At 71.1% G+C, this 17036-nt stretch overlaps 2 protein-coding genes across 16 annotated transcripts in view; one reads left to right on the plus strand and one right to left on the minus strand.

The window, feature by feature from the left end:
- RBFOX3 (RNA binding fox-1 homolog 3) overlaps positions 1-10004 on the plus strand; it is a 192769-nt gene extending 182765 nt beyond the window's left edge. For 9 of the 12 annotated variants that reach the window (XM_075518837.1, XM_075518839.1, XM_075518836.1 and 6 more), the window contains 11 exons: positions 1905-2156; positions 2997-3134; positions 3646-3699; positions 4220-4312; positions 5488-5548; positions 5862-5915; positions 6224-6356; positions 6886-6925; positions 7523-7584; positions 7915-7993; positions 9003-9184. In XM_075518837.1, coding sequence (XP_075374952.1) covers positions 1905-2156; positions 2997-3134; positions 3646-3699; positions 4220-4312; positions 5488-5548; positions 5862-5915; positions 6224-6356; positions 6886-6925; positions 7523-7584; positions 7915-7993; positions 9003-9047 — 1011 coding nt within the window. In that variant the 3' untranslated portion in view covers positions 9048-9184. The other 3 variants (XM_075518834.1, XM_075518840.1, XM_075518845.1) reach the window with 3 other exon arrangements.
- ENGASE (endo-beta-N-acetylglucosaminidase) lies at positions 9950-16628 on the minus strand. Of its 4 annotated transcripts, none has more exons than XM_075518815.1 (14): positions 16455-16617; positions 16195-16271; positions 15828-16029; positions 15370-15518; positions 15105-15262; positions 14841-14989; positions 14490-14655; positions 14055-14158; positions 13722-13830; positions 13445-13617; positions 13063-13217; positions 12857-12959; positions 12646-12764; positions 9950-10452 (listed from the first exon to the last, which is right to left on the minus strand). In XM_075518815.1, exons 1-14 carry the CDS (start codon positions 16562-16564, stop codon positions 9950-9952), a joined length of 2277 nt encoding a protein of 758 aa, XP_075374930.1. In that variant the 5' UTR covers positions 16565-16617. The 4 variants fall into 4 exon arrangements, with proteins under 4 accessions (XP_075374930.1, XP_075374932.1, XP_075374933.1 ...); XM_075518817.1 differs by having other exon boundaries at positions 10218-10452; positions 12650-12764; positions 16455-16628; XM_075518816.1 differs by lacking the exon at positions 9950-10452 and adding an exon at positions 12053-12520 and having other exon boundaries at positions 12650-12764; positions 16455-16628.
- Positions 16629-17036: the final 408 nt, after the last annotated feature.

Below are 17036 nucleotides of genomic sequence, written 5' to 3' on the forward strand. Positions count from 1 at the left end.
GCCCCGGCGACAGCGAGCAGCAAAACAGGGGAACCTAATGGTCCCTGAATGAAATAATACTTGGGCTGACAAGCACTGCGACAGCCCTAATTAATAACGGATATGAACGTGGCTGTCGGGACGGGCTGGCGAGGAGCCAGCGGAGCCCGAGACCCGGGCAGGTGGGGATGGTCCCTGCCCCGGCGCCCATCTGCGTCCCCCTGCCCGCCGCCTCTTCCTGCCTGGGCGGCAGTGCCCGTCCCCGCTGTGACGGTGGCTGATCCTGGCTATGGTGACAGCAAGGATGAGCGTCCAGCGTGGAGCGTGTGGGAGTGCTGCAGGCTGCTCCTGCTGCTGGCTCTGAGCACGCAGGCAGGGAGGGATGGGCACCGGCACCGGGGATGCAGGCAGGGAGGGATGGGCACCGGCACCGGGGATGCAGGCAGGGAGGGTCGGGCGCCGGGAGCACGACTGCCGTGACCGTTCGGTGTCTGCCCGCTGCCCAGAGCAGGCTCAGGCGCCGGGGCCAGGCTGAGCGCAGGGTGGAAACCCTCCAGCCTGCGAGGTGGGGTTTGCACCCGCGGCGCAGGCAGGAGCGTTGCCCCGGCTGCCTGGCGCGGGGGCGGTGCCGGGGAAGGGGCTCCGCTGTCCTGCAGCATCGGCAGCCCCGGGCCGCGCTGGCAGGTGCATCTGGCTGGCGCGTCCCCGAGCAGCTGAGTCAGCACGGGAAGGCGCTGGCGAGCCTGCCAATGACTTGCAGATCTGTAGCAGGATTATTCACGCTGGGTTTGCATGTGGTCCCCGCCGTGCCCCCGGCGCGGGCTCCGCCGTCTCCCTCGCAGGTGCGACGGCCCTGCCGGCTGGGGGACAGCGGCTGGCGGCGCGGCCCCCCCGCCTGCCCCCCTCCGTCCCTCCGCACCATAAATCGGCCGCACGCACAATTAAGGAGCTTGTCTCCACGGGCTGAGCCGCAGATGTATTTCATGGGCGAGAGGCTGCCACGGCGGGTTGTAAAGTATCCGAGGGGCTGCCGGCGCTGCCCTGCGCACTGACTCAGGCACTCGCGGCCTCGGCTGCCGGCGGGGGCTGCGGCCGTGTGCCACGGTGGGTGTTTGTGTGCGGCGGTGGGTGCAGCACACGTGCGTGCAAGGGGGGAGAGCCCGCGGGTGCACGCCGGGCCGTGAGGGTGGATGGTGGGTGGGTGTGCAGGAGAGGCGCAGGCTGGCAGCCCCACGCCGCCCCCCAGCCCCGCGCCGCCCCCCGGCAGGCAACGGGCAGCCCTCGGCCCGTGGCGTGGGCGCAGCTCACCCTGTTTGACTGGGGCAGCCAGGCCGGCTGCGTTAGAGCAAAGGGCCTAATCAAATATTTAGCAGTTAATTGATCCCTGTCTGGTGCTTGCCAAGGGGCCGTCGACATCCCTCCCTGGCCGCCCCTCCCTGCCTCCCCGGCCCCGCTCCTCTTCACTGCCGCCACCGTCACCGGGACACCGGGTTTGCTGCCAGCGGGCACCGATGCTGTGCAGCTCCCTCGGAGCGATGCTGCCGGCCTGGCTTTGCTTTGCCCCACGTCGTGCTCCAAACCGAGGGCCGCCCTGGTTTCCTTCCCCGAGGAGAGGGCGATGTGCAGGCTCCCCTAGTTAAGCCCCGCGGGGGGGGTTCTGTCCTCCCGCCGCCCGAGCCCCGGCACACCGGGCAGGCAGGGCCCCAGAGCGGGAGCGGATGGGGGCTCGGTTGTGGGCAATGCAACCCAGGGACTGCCGCGGCACAGGGACGGCCCAGGGTGTCGAGGGGAGGACACACCGAAGGCTGGGGCGCGGTGGGGCTGGGGGGCCTCGGTCTGGCTGCAGGGACCAGGACCCCTCCCCGGGGCAGGTCGCAGCCCAGGGACACCGGCGGGTAAGGGGGACGGTGCCTCTGTCTCGGCAGGGTAACCAGGACGCCACGGCTCCACCGGACGCGATGGCTCAGCCCTACCCCCCGGCCCAGTACCCCCCGCCCCCCCAGAACGGGATCCCCGCAGAGTACGCACCGCCGCACCCCCACCCCACGCAGGACTACTCGGGGCAAAGCACAGTACCGGAGCACGCCATGACCCTCTACACACCAGCACAGAGCCACGCCGAGCAGCCGGGCACCGACGCCAGCACACAGTCCATAGCAGGGACGCAGACGGTACCGGTAAGGGAGCGGCGGCCGGGGGAGCGGGTGGGGGTCTGAGGGCAGCACCGGAGCTGCTGGGAGGGGTGCCGGGGCAGCAGCGCTCGCCCGGCCGCGGTCCCTCGGGGCACCGGGCTGGGTGCCCCCGCTGCAGCCCCCGGCTCTCTCCCTCGCGGCCCCCCGGTCATTTCTAATCACTTGTAATCTACCTGCTTGGCTGCCTTCCCACCAGAGAGCCTCAATTACGGGGTTGTAGTGCAGCGCCGGGGAAAGCGCTGAGCCGAGCACTTCCCAGCCTGGCCGCAGCAGCCCCGCGTGTGGGCTCTGCCACCCCCCGCCCCGAAAACACCCGTGCGCCGCGGTCACGGCCCCCAGGCGCTGAGCCACTGGGCTGATGGGGGGGCAGAGAGGCCAGCGTGAGGCCGCCTGATGCTGGCTGGCTCCCTGCAGCGGGATCGCCCCTCGCCCAGGCCTCCCCCTCCCCAGGGTGTGCTCCCTGTGCCCCCCCCAGCGCTCAGCCCCCCAGGTCGCCAGCACCGCTCGTGGGGCGGGTGATGCCCCGACCCCGCTGGCAGCACCGGCCGAGGCGGGGAGGTGCCGGCAGGGCCAGCGCTGGTTCCCCAGGCTGGGCGGTCCCCGACTCCCCGCAGGCAGAGATCCCCTTCGGCATCCCCCCGACGTGCCGGGCTGCAGGGAGACCCACGGGGTGCTGACCGGAGCTTGGGGACCGCAGGGTCCAGGGTGTCCCTGGGGGCAGGCAGGGCCAAGCACAGGGAAGGGGACAGTCCCCGTGCCCAGACCCCGCCAGGGGACGCAGGGCTGGCAAGGACGGGGGCTGACGGCCGGCGGTGCTTCCCACAGCAGACAGACGAGGCGGCACAGACAGACAGCCAGCAGCTACACTCCTCAGACAACACAGACAAGCAGCAGCCCAAGAGGTTACACGTCTCCAACATCCCCTTCCGATTCCGGGACCCTGACCTGCGGCAAATGTTCGGGGTGAGTCCGGCCCCCTCCAGCCACCCGTGTCCTGCTGCTCTCCGCGTGGGTGCTGCCCCGTGGCACCGCAGGGACCCCGGCACTGTCCCATCCCAAGGGCCCGTCCTGCCCAGCCCGCGCTGTGCACGGGTGCCTCCGTGCGGCTGCTGGCCGGGAGCGGTGGCCTGCGGGCCTTGCACCCCGGTTAAGAGCCGGGCTGTCAGACCCAGGCCCACGCTGGAGGGGGGGAGTGACACAGAGCCCTTGTCTCCTCCCCTCGTCCCCTTCCCAGCCCTCATTAGGATTCAGAGCAGTGCAGGCTGATGAGATTTTGGGTGATACTCCTCCAGTCCTGGAAGAGTGGGTGCCGTGGGAGGGACGGGGGCATGGCACCGAGGGTCCCCCGGTCTGGCCCCCGAGGCAGCCCCCTGCCCGTCCCTGCCTGTCTGGGCGCAGAGCCCTGTGCCAGCGGCCCCGGGTGCGGGGCCGGGGGCTCTGCGGGCACTCACCCCTCTGCTCTCTCTGCTTGCAGCAATTCGGGAAGATCCTGGACGTGGAGATCATTTTCAATGAGCGGGGCTCCAAGGTGGGTGCTGCCTGCGGCCAGCGCCGTTACGGTGAGCCCCGGGGAGGGGGCCAGGTGGAGCCGGGAGGCCTGGGGGCTCCTCTACCCGCTCCCTCCTCTCCTGCCCCGCGGGACCCAGGCATGGGGTACCCCATCTCGGGGCAGCCCCGTCCCGCTGCCCTGCGCCAGCTGGGGACCCACGCGGGTCCCTGCACCCCGAGCGCCGGAGGGAGGGGAGGGCTCGCTCTGCCCCCCTGCACAGGCAGCTCGTGTCCCTCTGTGTGTGGATGTCTCTGTTGTATCTTCCCCGCTTTCTGTGCCCCTCTCCCAGACTCTTCTCCCAGCTCGCGGGCGATGCTGGGGCCTCAGCCGGGACCGCCGGACCCAGCGGGGGCCCCGGCCCGGGTTCTCCATCTCTGCACTGCGGCAGCCTCACCTCCTGCGTCAGCTCTCCTGATTCACCCCCTCTCTCTCTCTGTCCCCGCACCCTCTCTCTGTCTCTCTCTGTCTCTTTCTTTCTCCTTTTCTCCTCTGCTCACAGGGTTTTGGGTTTGTAACTTTTGAAACTAGCACAGATGCCGACCGGGCACGGGAGAAGCTGAATGGCACCATCGTAGAGGGCCGGAAGATTGAGGTGCTCAGATAAGTGTGCTAGTGCCATGCCTGCGTGTGCGTGCGTCCCCTCCGCCCTGCCCGGGGGCCCTCTCCTGCCAGGGGCTGCAGGCAGGGCAGAACTGCCTGGGGGCTGCAGGCAGGGGAGAGCCAGGGCAGGGGCACTTTGGGGCAGCCCCGGGTCCCGCCCCGGTCCCGCATGCCCCGGGGGAGGCTTGCCCGGCGCGTGCATACGTCCGTGGATGCGGCACGGGAGCATGTGTGCCAGCTGCCAGGAAGGTCGTCACTTGGCTCAAACGAACCTCCCGCGTGCCGGGAGAGCTGGGCACCGGCTCGGGCTCTGGCTGCGTTTTACCCGGTTACAGAGGGGTCTGGCGGACCCCAGCTGCCCGCAGCCCCCGCGCCCCCCTCCCAGCCGCCCGAGCTCTGCAGGGGGGAGAGGGGCTCTCTGCTCCGCGTGCCGTCCCCACCTCCCCTGCCCGCCGGGAGGGAAGGATGCCGCGCAGGGCTCCCGCGCCCACTGTGCGGGCGGTTGCCGCGCTGCCCGGCACCCCCCGAGGCTTTTATTTCTTCAAGCCGGGCAGAGGGATCAGGCTCTGCCCGTTCGTTGGCAGCACCTTGCTGATTGCCGGCGAGGGGCGGGGAGCGGGGCAGCACGCGGTGGAGGGAGCGGGACACGGACGTCCCCAGCGGTGCTGAGCCCAGGGGAGGGCGCAGCGATGCCCTGTGGGCAGGCCCTGCCTGTCAGAGAACGTGGTCCAACAAAGCCGGGCAGGAGCTCGCGGGCGCTTGCAGGAGCGACCCCGGCTCCTGCCACAAGTGCGTCCTTCCTGCAGGCTGGGGCGGGCGTGGGGCGGCCGGGAGGCGGCTGAGCCTGGCGGCAGCGAGTTGGGCCTCAGCCTGAGCGCGGCAGTGCGGCGGCCGGGGCATCGGCTGCCAGCCCGACCGACGCTTGTCGCTGGAGCCGGGGCAGGAGCCGGGAGGCCCGGGCTGGCCGGGGGTGCGGGCAGGACTGCGTCATTGCAGGGCGGCTGCAGGCAGAGACTCCTCCCGCGTCTCCTCGCGGGGCTGGCGTCCTTCGCTCCGGCATCTGAAGCAGCAGCAAGGCGTGCCGAGCGCGGCCGAGCGCGCCTTGGACCGCGGCCTCACCAGCCCCGCCGCCCGCAGGTGCTGAGCTCCCGTCCCCTCTCTCCGCAGGTGAACAACGCCACGGCCCGGGTCATGACGAACAAGAAGGCTGCCAACCCCTACACCAACGGTAAGGCCAGCGCGAGGAGAGCCGGAGCTGCCGCAGGCGGGCGTCCCTGGGCACCCGCGCTCCCTGACTGCCGGGCTGCCGCTGAGCTCCGACAGCAAATGGGCTCTGCGCCCCTGGGCGGACAGGAGAGCGACCGCTCCCCGCCCAGTGCGGGGGTACAGCCCCGCCGGGCTCCCCGTTGTCCCCCCGGGCACCCCACGCCCTGCAGCTGCCCGGGGATGGGAGCTGTGGCCCCTCGAAGCCCTGCTGGGGGGGGGGGGGGAAGTGCCACGGGGAGCGTGTCCCCGGCCTCACCGGCTCTCCCTGCCCGCAGGCTGGAAGCTGAACCCGGTGGTGGGAGCGGTCTACGGCCCCGAGTTCTACGCAGGTAAAGTTGCGTTGGGGCCAGCCCCACCGCGGGTCCCCCCGAACGTCAGCTCCGCGCCGTGTCCGACGCCGCTGCTGCTCTGAGCAGCGAGCAGCCCCGGGCCCCTCTCCCCATCCTGCACCCCTGCGTGCACAGCTCCCCCCGCCCCGTCCCCTCGCCCCAGCGTCCCCGCGGGACCGCGTCCCCGGCAGGCCCGGGGGCAGAGGCAGGCTCTGGCACAGGACGTCCCGCGGTGGCCGCAGGGGTCCCAGCCGCGCGCTGTGGGAAGCTGCTGCGGAAAGCCCACGTTTGTCCCCTCCCTCCTGCAGTAACGGGGTTCCCGTACCCTGCCACGGGGACAGCTGTGGCCTACCGAGGGGCACACTTACGGGGACGAGGACGCGCCGTCTACAACACCTTCCGGGCTGCGCCGCCGCCGCCACCCATCCCCACCTACGGCGCGTGAGTACCCGGGCGGCGGGGGGGCTGTTTGCTGCCGCGTTGCTCCGGTTCCGCCAGTGTCGGCATTGCCAGGGTCTTGCGCTTCGGGAACGGGCTGCAGCTCCCCCGGCACCTGCCTGGCCTCGGGCTCTGTGAAACCCCCCAGAGCGGGGGGTTTGCTGCCCCTCGGGGTGACCCACGTCCTCCTGGGCCCCGAAGCACAGGCCGTTAGTCCAGCCGTGTCGGTTTGTTTATAGAAATACTCTCTCCTGGCACGCACGGCCGCTCTGGTGTCAGGCACGGCCACGGCGATCTGCGGCTGCTCGGTGCTGCCAGCAGCGATCGTGCCCCGGGCTGTTCCATCCCTGTCGTGCCCTCCACCCATCCCCGCGTCCCTGCCAGGAGTCCCAGGCCGGCCGGGCCCGAGGACGGCCGCTCCTCACCCGTTGGCTGCGCTGCTGGAAGCAGCTCCCCCAGTTCACCAGCTTCACCCCGATCCCTCTCGGCCGGTGACCCGGGCCAGGTTCTGACGCCTCCGCCTCGTTTGCAGGGTCGTCTACCAGGACGGGTTCTATGGAGCTGAGATCTACGTAAGTGACGCCGTGCCCGGGTCTCGGCCACGCCAGGGACCCTGTGCCGGGGGCGGGGGGGGGGATGAGCAGCGCTGGGCAGCTCCGTGTGGGGCTCTGCCCCCTGCCAACCCCTTCCCCTGGGGAGGGCAGCCGGCGCCCAGGCGGAGCGCGGACGTGAGGGCGGTGGCACCACGCGGGGTCCCGTGCCCCCGGCCAGGGCCTCGTGGGGCCAGCACCGCGCGGGATTTACGGCCTTGGCGAGCGCCGGTGCGCTGTCTTAACACTGGCATTTAACCTCCGTGTTTAAGAAGCCATTGGCGATATTTCAGGCGGGCAGCTGAAGGATTTATCTAACGTGACACCTCATTAAAGCGATCAGGGAGGTGACATTCTCTCCTCTGGAAATTTAATTTTTTAAGGTTAATGTTTGTGAAAGCCCCTGGGGAATGGCAATGAGGCTGGTGCGCGCCTGGTGGCACGGGCACCGGCTCCCTGCAGGGTCCCACCACTGCTCCGTGGCAATGCCCAGGGGCGACACCCAGCTGCCCCGGCCCCCCGAGCCTCCCCCAGCGGGTGCTGCCCCCTCCCTGATGGCAGTCTCTCCCTTCGCTGCAGGGGGGCTACGCCGCCTACAGATATGCCCAGCCCGCGGCAGCAGCAGCAGCGTACAGCGACAGGTAAGCACCGCTGCACCGCGGGCATTGCTCCTCGGGGGGAGAAGCCCCGTTTCACGCCCTGCACCGCCCAGTCCGACACGGCCCAGCTTTCGTGCCCCGTGGGACGAGGACAGAGCCAGGCACGATGCGAGCGTCCTGCAAACAGGGGCCCCCTGTGCTCCCCTTTGGGCTTGTTCTGGCAGGGGCTGGTGCCCAGGCAGGGAGAAGCAGGGAGGTCCCGGGGGGCTCCCGGGCGCAGCAGGGGGAAGCAGCAGCTGGGCAGGGGGGCTGCTGAGGGGACACGGGACCCCGACCCCGGTCGCTAACGCCCGCCGCTGTGTTTGCTCCTAGTTATGGCAGAGTGTACGCAGCGGCAGACCCGTACCACCACACCATCGGCCCCGCCGCCACGTACAGCATCGGCACCATGGTAAGAGCAGCCCCCGCGGCCTTTCTTTGCTTCCCGGCGCGAGCCGCAGCCAGCCCGGGGAGGGGGGCCCAGCACGGCAGCGCAGGGCGCCTGCGGGGTGTGGGGACAAGCGAGGGGCACAGGACAGCCCCGCACGCAGGGGCCGTGGGAGGGGGAGCCGGGAGCTGGCCGCAGCAGCAGGAGCAGCGCAGCCCCTGCCTGGCTCTGTCAACGGGCAGGCAAGAGAGGAAGCCCCCCCCGTGCCTCCGCCCTATGTCCCCTGTTACACCCGGCAAGAGGCTGCCCCACGCAGTCGCCCACGCACGCCGCTTCCCGGGGGCCCGGCTGCCCCCTGCGCCGGCTGCCTGGGCAGCACCCCGGGGACCCCCTCTCTCCTCCGCGGCACGGGGCCGCGTCCCCAGGCCCCGGCACGTAGCCACGCTCAGGCAGCACGCGTGCGCGCCGGTGCCTGCAGCCCACCCGCTCGCCGCAGCTCTTAGCTAGCTTCACAACCAGCATCAAAGATGAAAAATCCCACTCATGGGCGGGATCTCAAAGCCAACCGGTCTTTTTCTTCCTTTTTTAATTCCCCACCCCCGGCCGGGGCCAGGCTGCCGAGCGCCCCTCGGCACCCCCGGCCCCGGGCAGCCGCTAGCGAGGGGCCACGGCCCCTCCGTCCCGCGGGGATGCGCCGCAGCGGGGACGGGGACGGGCTCCTCCGCGGTCACCGCAGGCGGGAGGAGGCCCGGCCGCGGTGGTGCTGCGCTGGGGGCACCGGGGCTTGGGGCACCCCGCAGCCCCCAGCCCACGCACCACCCCGAGGCAGCACCCGCGGCCGGCCCAGAGGGCACCCTCGGCCCAGAGGGCACCCTCGGCCCTGCCCGCCCCTCACGTCCCAAGGACAGAAGCGATTTGGTGTCATTTTAAAGAGGAAAAAAAAAAACAACCAAGGAAAAAAAGAAAAGGGAAGAACGGGCTTTGCCTCTCTCTCGAATACTGATTGGCTTTTTTTTCATCTTTGATGTTGCAGGCTAGTCTATACCGAGGAGGGTACAGCCGCTTCACTCCCTACTAGCAAGACAGACACAGCCCCTCCCACCACTAACACTGACTGCTCACTAGCACCAAACCAAACCAGGCAGACAGAGCCGAGGCCGAGCCTCTGGAGGAACCGCGGGCCCTGCCCGGGCGGGCTGGGGCTGGGGCTGGGGCCGGGCTCCGCTGAGCCTCGGCAGCCCACGCCCGTAGGGTTACCTCGAGCCGCTCCGTCCCGCCGCCCGCCCGCGTCTCCTGCACCGTCCGCCGGCCCCGGTGCAGCCCTGCGCCCCGGTGCTGCCGAGCGCCGCGGGACCCCGGGTGGCTCCTGCCCCCGGCACCCCTGGGACCGCGGGGAGCGGGGCCGGCCCTCGGCCCCGACAGCGCCCTGCTCCCAGAGCCGGGTCGCGGGGTCCCCGGGCAGCTCCGCCCCGGCCCGAGCCCCCGTGGGGTGCTGCCCTCGCTGGGGGTGCCGAGGGCTCGTAGCCCGCGAGGCAGGAGGGGACGCTCTGCCCGCAGGCGCGGGGGCCGCGGCACCGACGGCAGCCCCGGAGCAGTCCCTCTGCCCCATAGGAGAGACAGGAGCCGGCGGGGGCTGCTGCGCGCTCCTCGGGGACGGAGCCGGGCTGGGGTGGGTGCGGGACCCCGGGGACGGCCCCCCCGGGCAGCAGCGCTTCTCCAGGGCCGCCTGCACGGCTCTGCGGAGGGGCTCGGGTGCGGCAGGCTGGCTGCGCAGGCGTGGGGCGCGGTGCGGGCCTTGGGGGGCCGGGCTGGCGCCCGCGTCCCTCCCGGCCGGCGGCTCGGCCAGGCTGCCCCGCACGCTGCTCCAGCAAAAGACCTGCCTCTCTGTTTCTGTTGTAGTGAAACCGCGGCCGTATCCTTCTGGGACCAGGAAGGGCAAAAAAATACACACACACAAAAAAAAAATCAAAAATAAAAAAATTAAAAGCAAAGCAACAAAAAAAAAAAAAAAAAAGCAAAGCGGCAACAGCCAAGTGAAAGTCCCATACTGTCCACACACGCACCGAGCGAGCGAGTCCCGGAGGAGCGCCGTGGCGAGCACGGACCGGCTGGACGCACCAGAGGGGCCCCTCTCCGCCCCGGCCCCGCAGCCCGCGGCAGGGAGGGAGAGCCAGTGCGTCGCTGAGCGCGGGGGCATCCGGAGGGGCCTCCGCCCGCCCAGGCGCAGGGCCTGGGCACCACGTCTTCCTTTCCGCCCCGGCGTGGCGGTGCTGGGGGTGCTGGCGGAGCGCCGTGGCACGGCCGCCCCTTCCCCGGCTCTGGGGACTGGGCGCCAGGGTGGGAACCCGGCTTCGTGTTTCCCGAGCTCCGGCGCTTGCCGGTCATCAGCGTGTCAAGTGTGCGAGGCCTCGGCTCCCGTGCGGAGCTGGGGCGGCGGCGCAGCCGCTTTGCTGAGGCGCTGGGCGTTGCAGGGGGACGAGCCTCTGCATTTTAAAGGGAATTTTTGTTAAGAGGAGCTTGCAAATCGCTTGCGATCCCTTTCCCCTCCCCTCCCCTCCGTCCCCTGACGCACCTGGGGCTCCCACCCTGCAGGGAGCAACCCTGACCGACGCCGCTCGCGGCCCCCTGTGCTGAGCCAGGATGAGGACTGCCCCGATCCCGTCCCTGCCCGAGACAGCGGGATACCGCCAGGCCTCGGCGTGGGGTCTCGGCCATTGCATTGCCCAGGACTGGGGGCTGGCATCGCCTGCGGGGACCAGCCCGAGCCCTGGGGTCGGTCTGCAGCAGCCAGCGTGCTGGGTCCAGTGCCTGGCGGCACTGGGTGCCGTGGAGCCCACCCCGGGGTGCAGCCCCATCCCACAGGACGGCCTCGCGCTCAGCCCCCCCGCCCCGCGTGGCTCCGCCACTCCTCAAACCTCACTTTATAGTCTGCAGATGCCCCCAACGCTCCAGCAACGAGCTCCCCCTTTTCTATTCCCGGTGTACATAGCCCCGGCCGCCCCGGCCCCACGCCCCCCCCCTGTACAAAGCTCCTTCCATCGCTGTACTGGCTTCTTCCTTACAGCAAAACCCCTGCGCTGGCCACCGGCGCGCAGGCTGGCGCCGGCCCATCCTGTATGCTTCAAAGGTGTGACCATTCTAATAAACAGTATTATTATTATTATTATTATTATTATTATTATTATTATTACAAGGATTATTATTATTATTATTGAAATTATTAATAAAGATTTCTTTCTTCAACCAGGGCAACTCAGGTTTTGACTGGGGCGCTGGCGTGAGGGCACGGGGCCGTGGCTGGCACGGCGGGTCTGGCCGCCCCGGCACGCCGCCGGGCAGGGGGCTGCAGCCTGCGGCAGGCGAGGGGGGAACCCGCTGGGGCCCCTGGCCTCCCCGTAGCAAGGGAGCGGGGTGCCGGCACGGCAGGAGCCCTGCCCTGGCTGTGCCAAGCCTTCCATTTTTCAAACCGTCAGATAATTCATTTCAGAGCAAGTCACCCACCGGAGGAGCGGCAGCTTAACTGCTGACATTTTAATTTTCCTGAGCGGGAGCCAGCATTGTTTGTGGGACCGGGGCCGGCGCTCGCAGGGAGCTGGGGCTGGGCGACCCCGCTGCGCAGCGCGCTCGCCCGCCTCCCTGCCTGCTAATTGCTTGCTCACCAGACTGTGAGAAAATAATTGCTGCTATAAATTTTCTCTCCTTCTCCGCGTAAGCTGTCCAGGGAGGCAGCGCGGGCGCAGCCGCTGCCTGCCGGCCCCGCGGAGAGGGCAGCCGGGCGCGCCGGGCCGGGCCCCGGGGCGAGCGGGCGCGGGGCTGCAGCGCGGGGGGGGGGGGGCTCAGGGCAGGCGTCCCCGGCCCGGGAGCGCGCAGCCTGCGGGCAGCAGGGGCCGCAGGAGCGGGGCCGGGGTCCCCGGGCGGCCCCTCGCAGGGCCCCGGCCAGCTCCCGGCGGGCGCCCGCGGCAAGGGGCTGAGCCCGGCCGCGGCTGCGGGAGAGCAGGGACCCGCCGAACCAGCGGGACGAGACGCAGCCTCCGCCCGCTCGGCCCCGCCCCGGCACCGGCTCTGCCGTGCCCCCGCCCACCCCCGCCCCCAGCCCGGCCCCGGCACGGAGGAGGGGGCTCCCGCCGGGCCGCCCCGCGCCGCCCGCTAACGCCCGTCTCCGCCGGTGCCGCCGGCCGGCGCGGAGTAGAGCAGCACCAGCCGCCCCCAGCGGCCGGGGTCCACGGGCAGCTCGTCGCGCAGCACCGGCTCCACCAGCAGCTCCAGGCGGCAGGGCTGCCCGGCCGGCGGCCGCGGCAGCGGCAGCCCCACGGCGCGGTACAGGCAGGCCGGCGCCAGCCCCAGCAGCTCCGCCGGCGCCCGGCCCCGGCCGCAGCCCGCGCCCCGGCTGCGCAGGCGGAAGCAGCGGGCGCGGCCGGGCGGGAAGGCCCAGCGGAGCGTGAGGCTGAGCGAGAGCTGCTCCGGGCCGGGGCCCTCCTGCCACCAGAGCTGCGAGGCCGCCAGGCCCCGCACCTGCGGCGGGGCGGCCGCCGCGCTGGCCGCGTCCAGCACCTGCGGAGGAACGGCGGGACCGTCGGGGCCGGGCCGGGCCGGTCGGGGCCGGGCCGGGCCGGGGGCGGCGGGCGCCCGCCCGCTCTCCCGGCGCGGGGCAGCGCGGGGCCGGCAGCGGCGGGCACTCACCCGGAGCTCGCCGAGGAGGCAGGAGAAGGGCGTCTCCGCCGGGCCGGGCTGCTGGCGGGACACGAGCAGGGAGAGGTCTCGCAGGCTGCAGTCCCGCAGGTCCAGCTCGTAGCACCTGGGAGCGCAGGGGCAGAGCGGGCACGGTGCTGGGGGGCCCCGGGGTGCCCCCACCCGCCCACGGATGCAGGGGGCCGGCAGCGCGCTCACCGGCTGGTCCAGCCGTGGGAGTCACGGTCGCAGGCGGCGAGCAGCCCGGCGAGGCCGGGCGGCGGTGCCGGGAGGAACCAGGGCTGGTGCCGGCCGTTGGGCTCTGCCGGAGGTAGCGGGGGCGAGGGGCTGAGCTGGTCCCGCGCCCTTGCAGCGGCTGCTCGCTGCAGAGAACACGGGGGCGGGGGGGGGGACAGGGTCCTCACCGGGCAGGGAGGTGACGTCGCCCTCGTGGCAGGTACTCGAGTCCCAGGTGGTGAGCTCCAGCGCAACTGTGAACTCGTCGGGGTGCGGCCCCTCCAGCTTGTAGAGCAGGGTCAGGAAGAGCTTGGGGGGCGCCGGCATCTGCAAAGAGAAAAGGCTGATGACCCCAAATCCACCCAGAGAGATACAGAGAGAGAGAGAGAGAGAGAGAGAGAAAGAGAAAATGCATTGGGTTAGCTCTGCTGGGCAGAGAGCCCCGCGGCACGCTCACCACGAGGCCCTGGGGCCACGCAGCTCTGCCCAGGCCACGTGGGCCATGCCATGCCGGCACGGCGCCAGTCCAGCGCCGAGGAGGTGGCGAGAGGGCTTCGCCCCACAACTCACCGGATGGCCACGTGCTCCTCGCCAGCGGGGATGGTCCCCTGCACCCTGAGGGAGCTGCCCCCGCTCCAGGCGTCCTGCAGGCAGCAGCTGGTGCTCAGCCTGCCCTCGCGCTCCGCGTAGAGGGGCTGGATCTCCTGCGTGCTCAGGTCATACCAGGGACCGGCCTGTTCCTCCTGCAGGACGGGGAGAGCTGGGCCGGGCAGGGGGCTGGGAGCAGGGACCCTCCTGCCCAGGCCACCCCTGCCCAGCCGGAGCCGAGCCATCACCCCACACCCACCTTCCCAGCCAGGAACCTGCTGGTGCCCATGCCCAGGCTGAAGGAGGTGGCGAGGGGCAGCGTGCAGATGCTGTGTGTGGGCAGGTACTCGGCCAGCAAGCCCCAGAACCTGCAGGAAAAGGCGGACGTCCGAGCAGAGACCCCTGCTACAGCCGCTGCCCTGGCGTGGCATTGGGCACTGCCCCAGCCAGGGCAGAGCAGGGCCGGCTCGGTCCCGGCGGGCAGCCACGGTCTCCTGGCAGCCCTGTCCCACCGGCCGGCAGCCCTCCCGGCCCAGGGTGCTCCCGGGCCCGTCTCCCCGCCACAGCCCTCGCCCTGCCAAGCCGCCCTCACTTGTTCTCGTTGTCCAGGAAGTTTTCCGCCCCCAGGTGCTCATAGACCCAGCCGGGAGCGAAGATGGCTGCAGAGAGGCCGTACTGGCGGATCAGGCGCAGGGACTGCGGAGATGAGCGGTGAGCAGCACGGGCCGGGCCGGGTGGTCACCTTGTCACCTGCCCCATCTCCACTCCCCCAGGTCCCGCTGGCCCCATGGTGGGGCAGGACAACACCATGGGGATGTGCTGCGGCATCTCCCTCTCCAGGGACTGCAGCACTGGGATCCCCCAGCTCCCTCTCCATGCCCAGCGGCTCTGGGTTCTGCCACTCCTCACCACTACGTCCCTGGGTTAGCAGCCCGGCACGGCACGGCACGGCCATCGGTGGGAGCTCAGAGCCCTGCGCCAGGGGGAGGCCCGGGGTCCCGCTCTGGCCCAGCCCTGGCACACCCACCTTGTCAGTGTCGAAGCCACCACCGATCACGTCCCCGCGGGCAAAGACATCGATGCCGACATAGACATCGGTGTGGCGCGGCCCGGCCAGCCCACGCGTGCGCTCCAGGTGCTCCTCCTTCCAGTTGTAGTTGGTGAACAGCCCATCACAGGCATCGAAGAACACCCTGGGGACGAGGGTCAGGGTGGCAGGGCGGACACTGCAGCTGTCCCCGCAGACCACCCCACCGAGGGCTGTGCAGGCCATGCCCTGACCGCCCCCGAGCGCTGGGTTTGGGGTGGGTTCATGCCCCCCACCCAGGGCTGGTTTTGACTGGGTAAGGTGGGGGGGGCAGGCAGGACCCGGCCTCACCTGTTCTCCTCGTTCAGCTCGTTCTGCCATTTCAGCGTGCCGTTCTGCAGGACGCTGTCGTACCAGATCACCAGTCCCTCCGGCACGGCGCTGTGCACCTGTGCCGTCAGGTGCCGCAGGAAGGGGGGCAGGTTCCCCACCGCCGCCGCCTGGCAGGAGAGAGCAGGGCCAGGTTGGCACGGGGCGGGCGAGGGGCCCCACGTGGGAGCGGCGTGAGGGCAGGGCAGGAGGCAGGGAGGCGGGCAGGGCGCGACCGCGGCTCACGCTCAGCGTGTTCTCCATGTTGACCAGCCAGCCATCGAAGCGGTAGTGCTGGGCGATGCGGGCCAGCTGCTCGCTGACGGCGCGGTACGCCTCCTCCCCGCCAGCCAGGAACGCCTCGCACAGCTTCTCCCCATCCGTCCACTCCGTGATGAACGTGCCTGGGGAGGCGGTGAGAGCGGCGTTGGCTGTGCACCCCGACAAACCCACTGCATTCCCCCAGGCCCAGTCCTGCAGCCGCCAGCCCTGCAGCCGGCCCTGCCCTCACCCAGCACGGGGACACCGTTCCTGTGTGCCGCGTTGGTCCAGCACACGGGCGGGATGGTGACGGCGTGGTGGCTGAAGTAGACGAAGATGTCGATGTACCGCCAGTGGTAGAAGACGTAGGGGTTGCGTGTGGCTGAGCCCTGGATGAACCTGCAGCAGCAGAGAAGGAATAGGGTTGGGCAACGCGGGAAGGACGCCGGCAGACGGCTGCGTGGCTGGGCAGGAACCTGACTCACACCCCGGGAGCTGGGCAGAGCTGTGGCACTGAGCCACCCCTATGGACCCTGGCTAGGGCTGGCCCGAGCAAGGTCACCCTGCTCCGGTGCCAAGAGCCAAACCCCTCCATCCCTGCCCGCCTGCGGCCAAGCCGGCAGGAAACAAATCAAGCAGAAGTAGAAGAGGTTTGGAGTTTGAGGTGTTGAGCGCTGCTGCCACATCTCCCCTCTGCCCCGCACGTACCTGTCCTCCAGGTACCCGCCGCGCATGTCATGGCAAACCAGTGTCCGGGGCCTCTTGCTGAGGAGCGGGGGCTGGCGCTTTGCCAGGGGCACGGCGGAGACGTTGAAGTCGTCGTTGCTGTCGGGCTGCCAGGCCAGCAGCTCCTCCAGGCTGGACAAGAAGAAGCTGATGGGTTCCGTCGTCCTGGTGTCGAAGTGCCTCGCTTGGGGCAGGTGGAGAGATGGGGGACGGGGTCAGCGGGCAGCACTGCCCGTGCGGCTCGGCACCGGCACCGCCGCCGGCGCCGGCATCACCACCGCCACCGCCACCGGCACCAGCCCGGTGGGGACCCAGGGGCGCAGCGGGCGCCCTCCCCGCGGTGCCTCACCTGGCAGGGGCTGCGGGCGGGTGCTGACGGTGTCGTGCAGCACGGTGGTTCCCAGGGGCTCCGCCGCCGGCTGGAAGCTGCCGGGGAGGGGGTGAGGGCCGGGCCAGGCCTCGCTGCTGGCCTGGCACCCGCCGCCGGGCCGGGCCGGGCCAGCACCGCGGCCAGCGCCCGCCGAGTCCAGCTGAGCCCCGGCCCGGCCCCGGCCCCGGCCCCGAGCCCGAGCCCGACCCCGGCCCGGCCCGGCCCGGCCCGCCGCCCACCTCCGCCGCCGCCGGCCGGGCCGCTCCGCCTCCTCCGCCTCCGCCGGCTCTTCCGCCTCGGCCCCGGCCCTCTTGCCGCGCCGCCCGGGCCCCTCCTGCGCCTCCGCCATGGCGCTGCCGCCGCCGCTGCCCGCACTGACAGCGGCGCCGGCCCCGGCCTGGCCCGGCTCTCCCGGAGGCGCGGCCCGCGGAGCTCCGCCCGCCCCGGCCCCGGCCCCGGCCCCGGCCCCGGCCCCGGCCCCGGCCCCGCGCCGCCCCCAGCGCCCGGCCCGCCCCGGCCGCACTCGGCGCCGCTGGACCCGCGTGTCCTGGGACGGGGCCACATGGCCTGGGACAGACCGTGTGTCCCGGGATAGACTGTGTGTCCTGGGACGGGCTGTGTGTCCCGGGATGGGACGTGTGTCCTGGGACAGGCTGTGCATCCTGGCACAGGGCCACATGTACCAGGATAGACTGTGTGTCCCGGGACAGACTGTGTGTCCTGGGATGGGACGTGTGTCCTGGGATGGGACGTGTGTCCCAGGATGGGCTGTGTGTCCTGAGACGGGGCCACATGTCCCGGGACAGACTGTGTGTCCTGGG

This window comes from Mycteria americana, chromosome 16 (genome assembly GCF_035582795.1).
Source record: "Mycteria americana isolate JAX WOST 10 ecotype Jacksonville Zoo and Gardens chromosome 16, USCA_MyAme_1.0, whole genome shotgun sequence".
NCBI classification, from domain to species: Eukaryota; Metazoa; Chordata; class Aves; order Ciconiiformes; family Ciconiidae; genus Mycteria; species Mycteria americana.

Excerpts from the sequence above, each read along its gene's own strand:
- ENGASE (XM_075518815.1), bottom strand. The coding sequence starts at position 16,564 with ATGGCGGAGGCGCAGGAGGGGCCCGGGCGGCGCGGCAAGAGGGCCGGG. Across the intron at positions 14,656-14,840 it reads GAGCTGAACGAGGAGAACAG|GGTGTTCTTCGATGCCTGTG; the intron begins GTGAGGCCGGGT and ends CCTCGTCCCCAG. Across the intron at positions 12,960-13,062 it reads CGACGTCACCTCCCTGCCCG|AGCCCAACGGCCGGCACCAG; the intron begins GTGAGGACCCTG and ends TACCTCCGGCAG.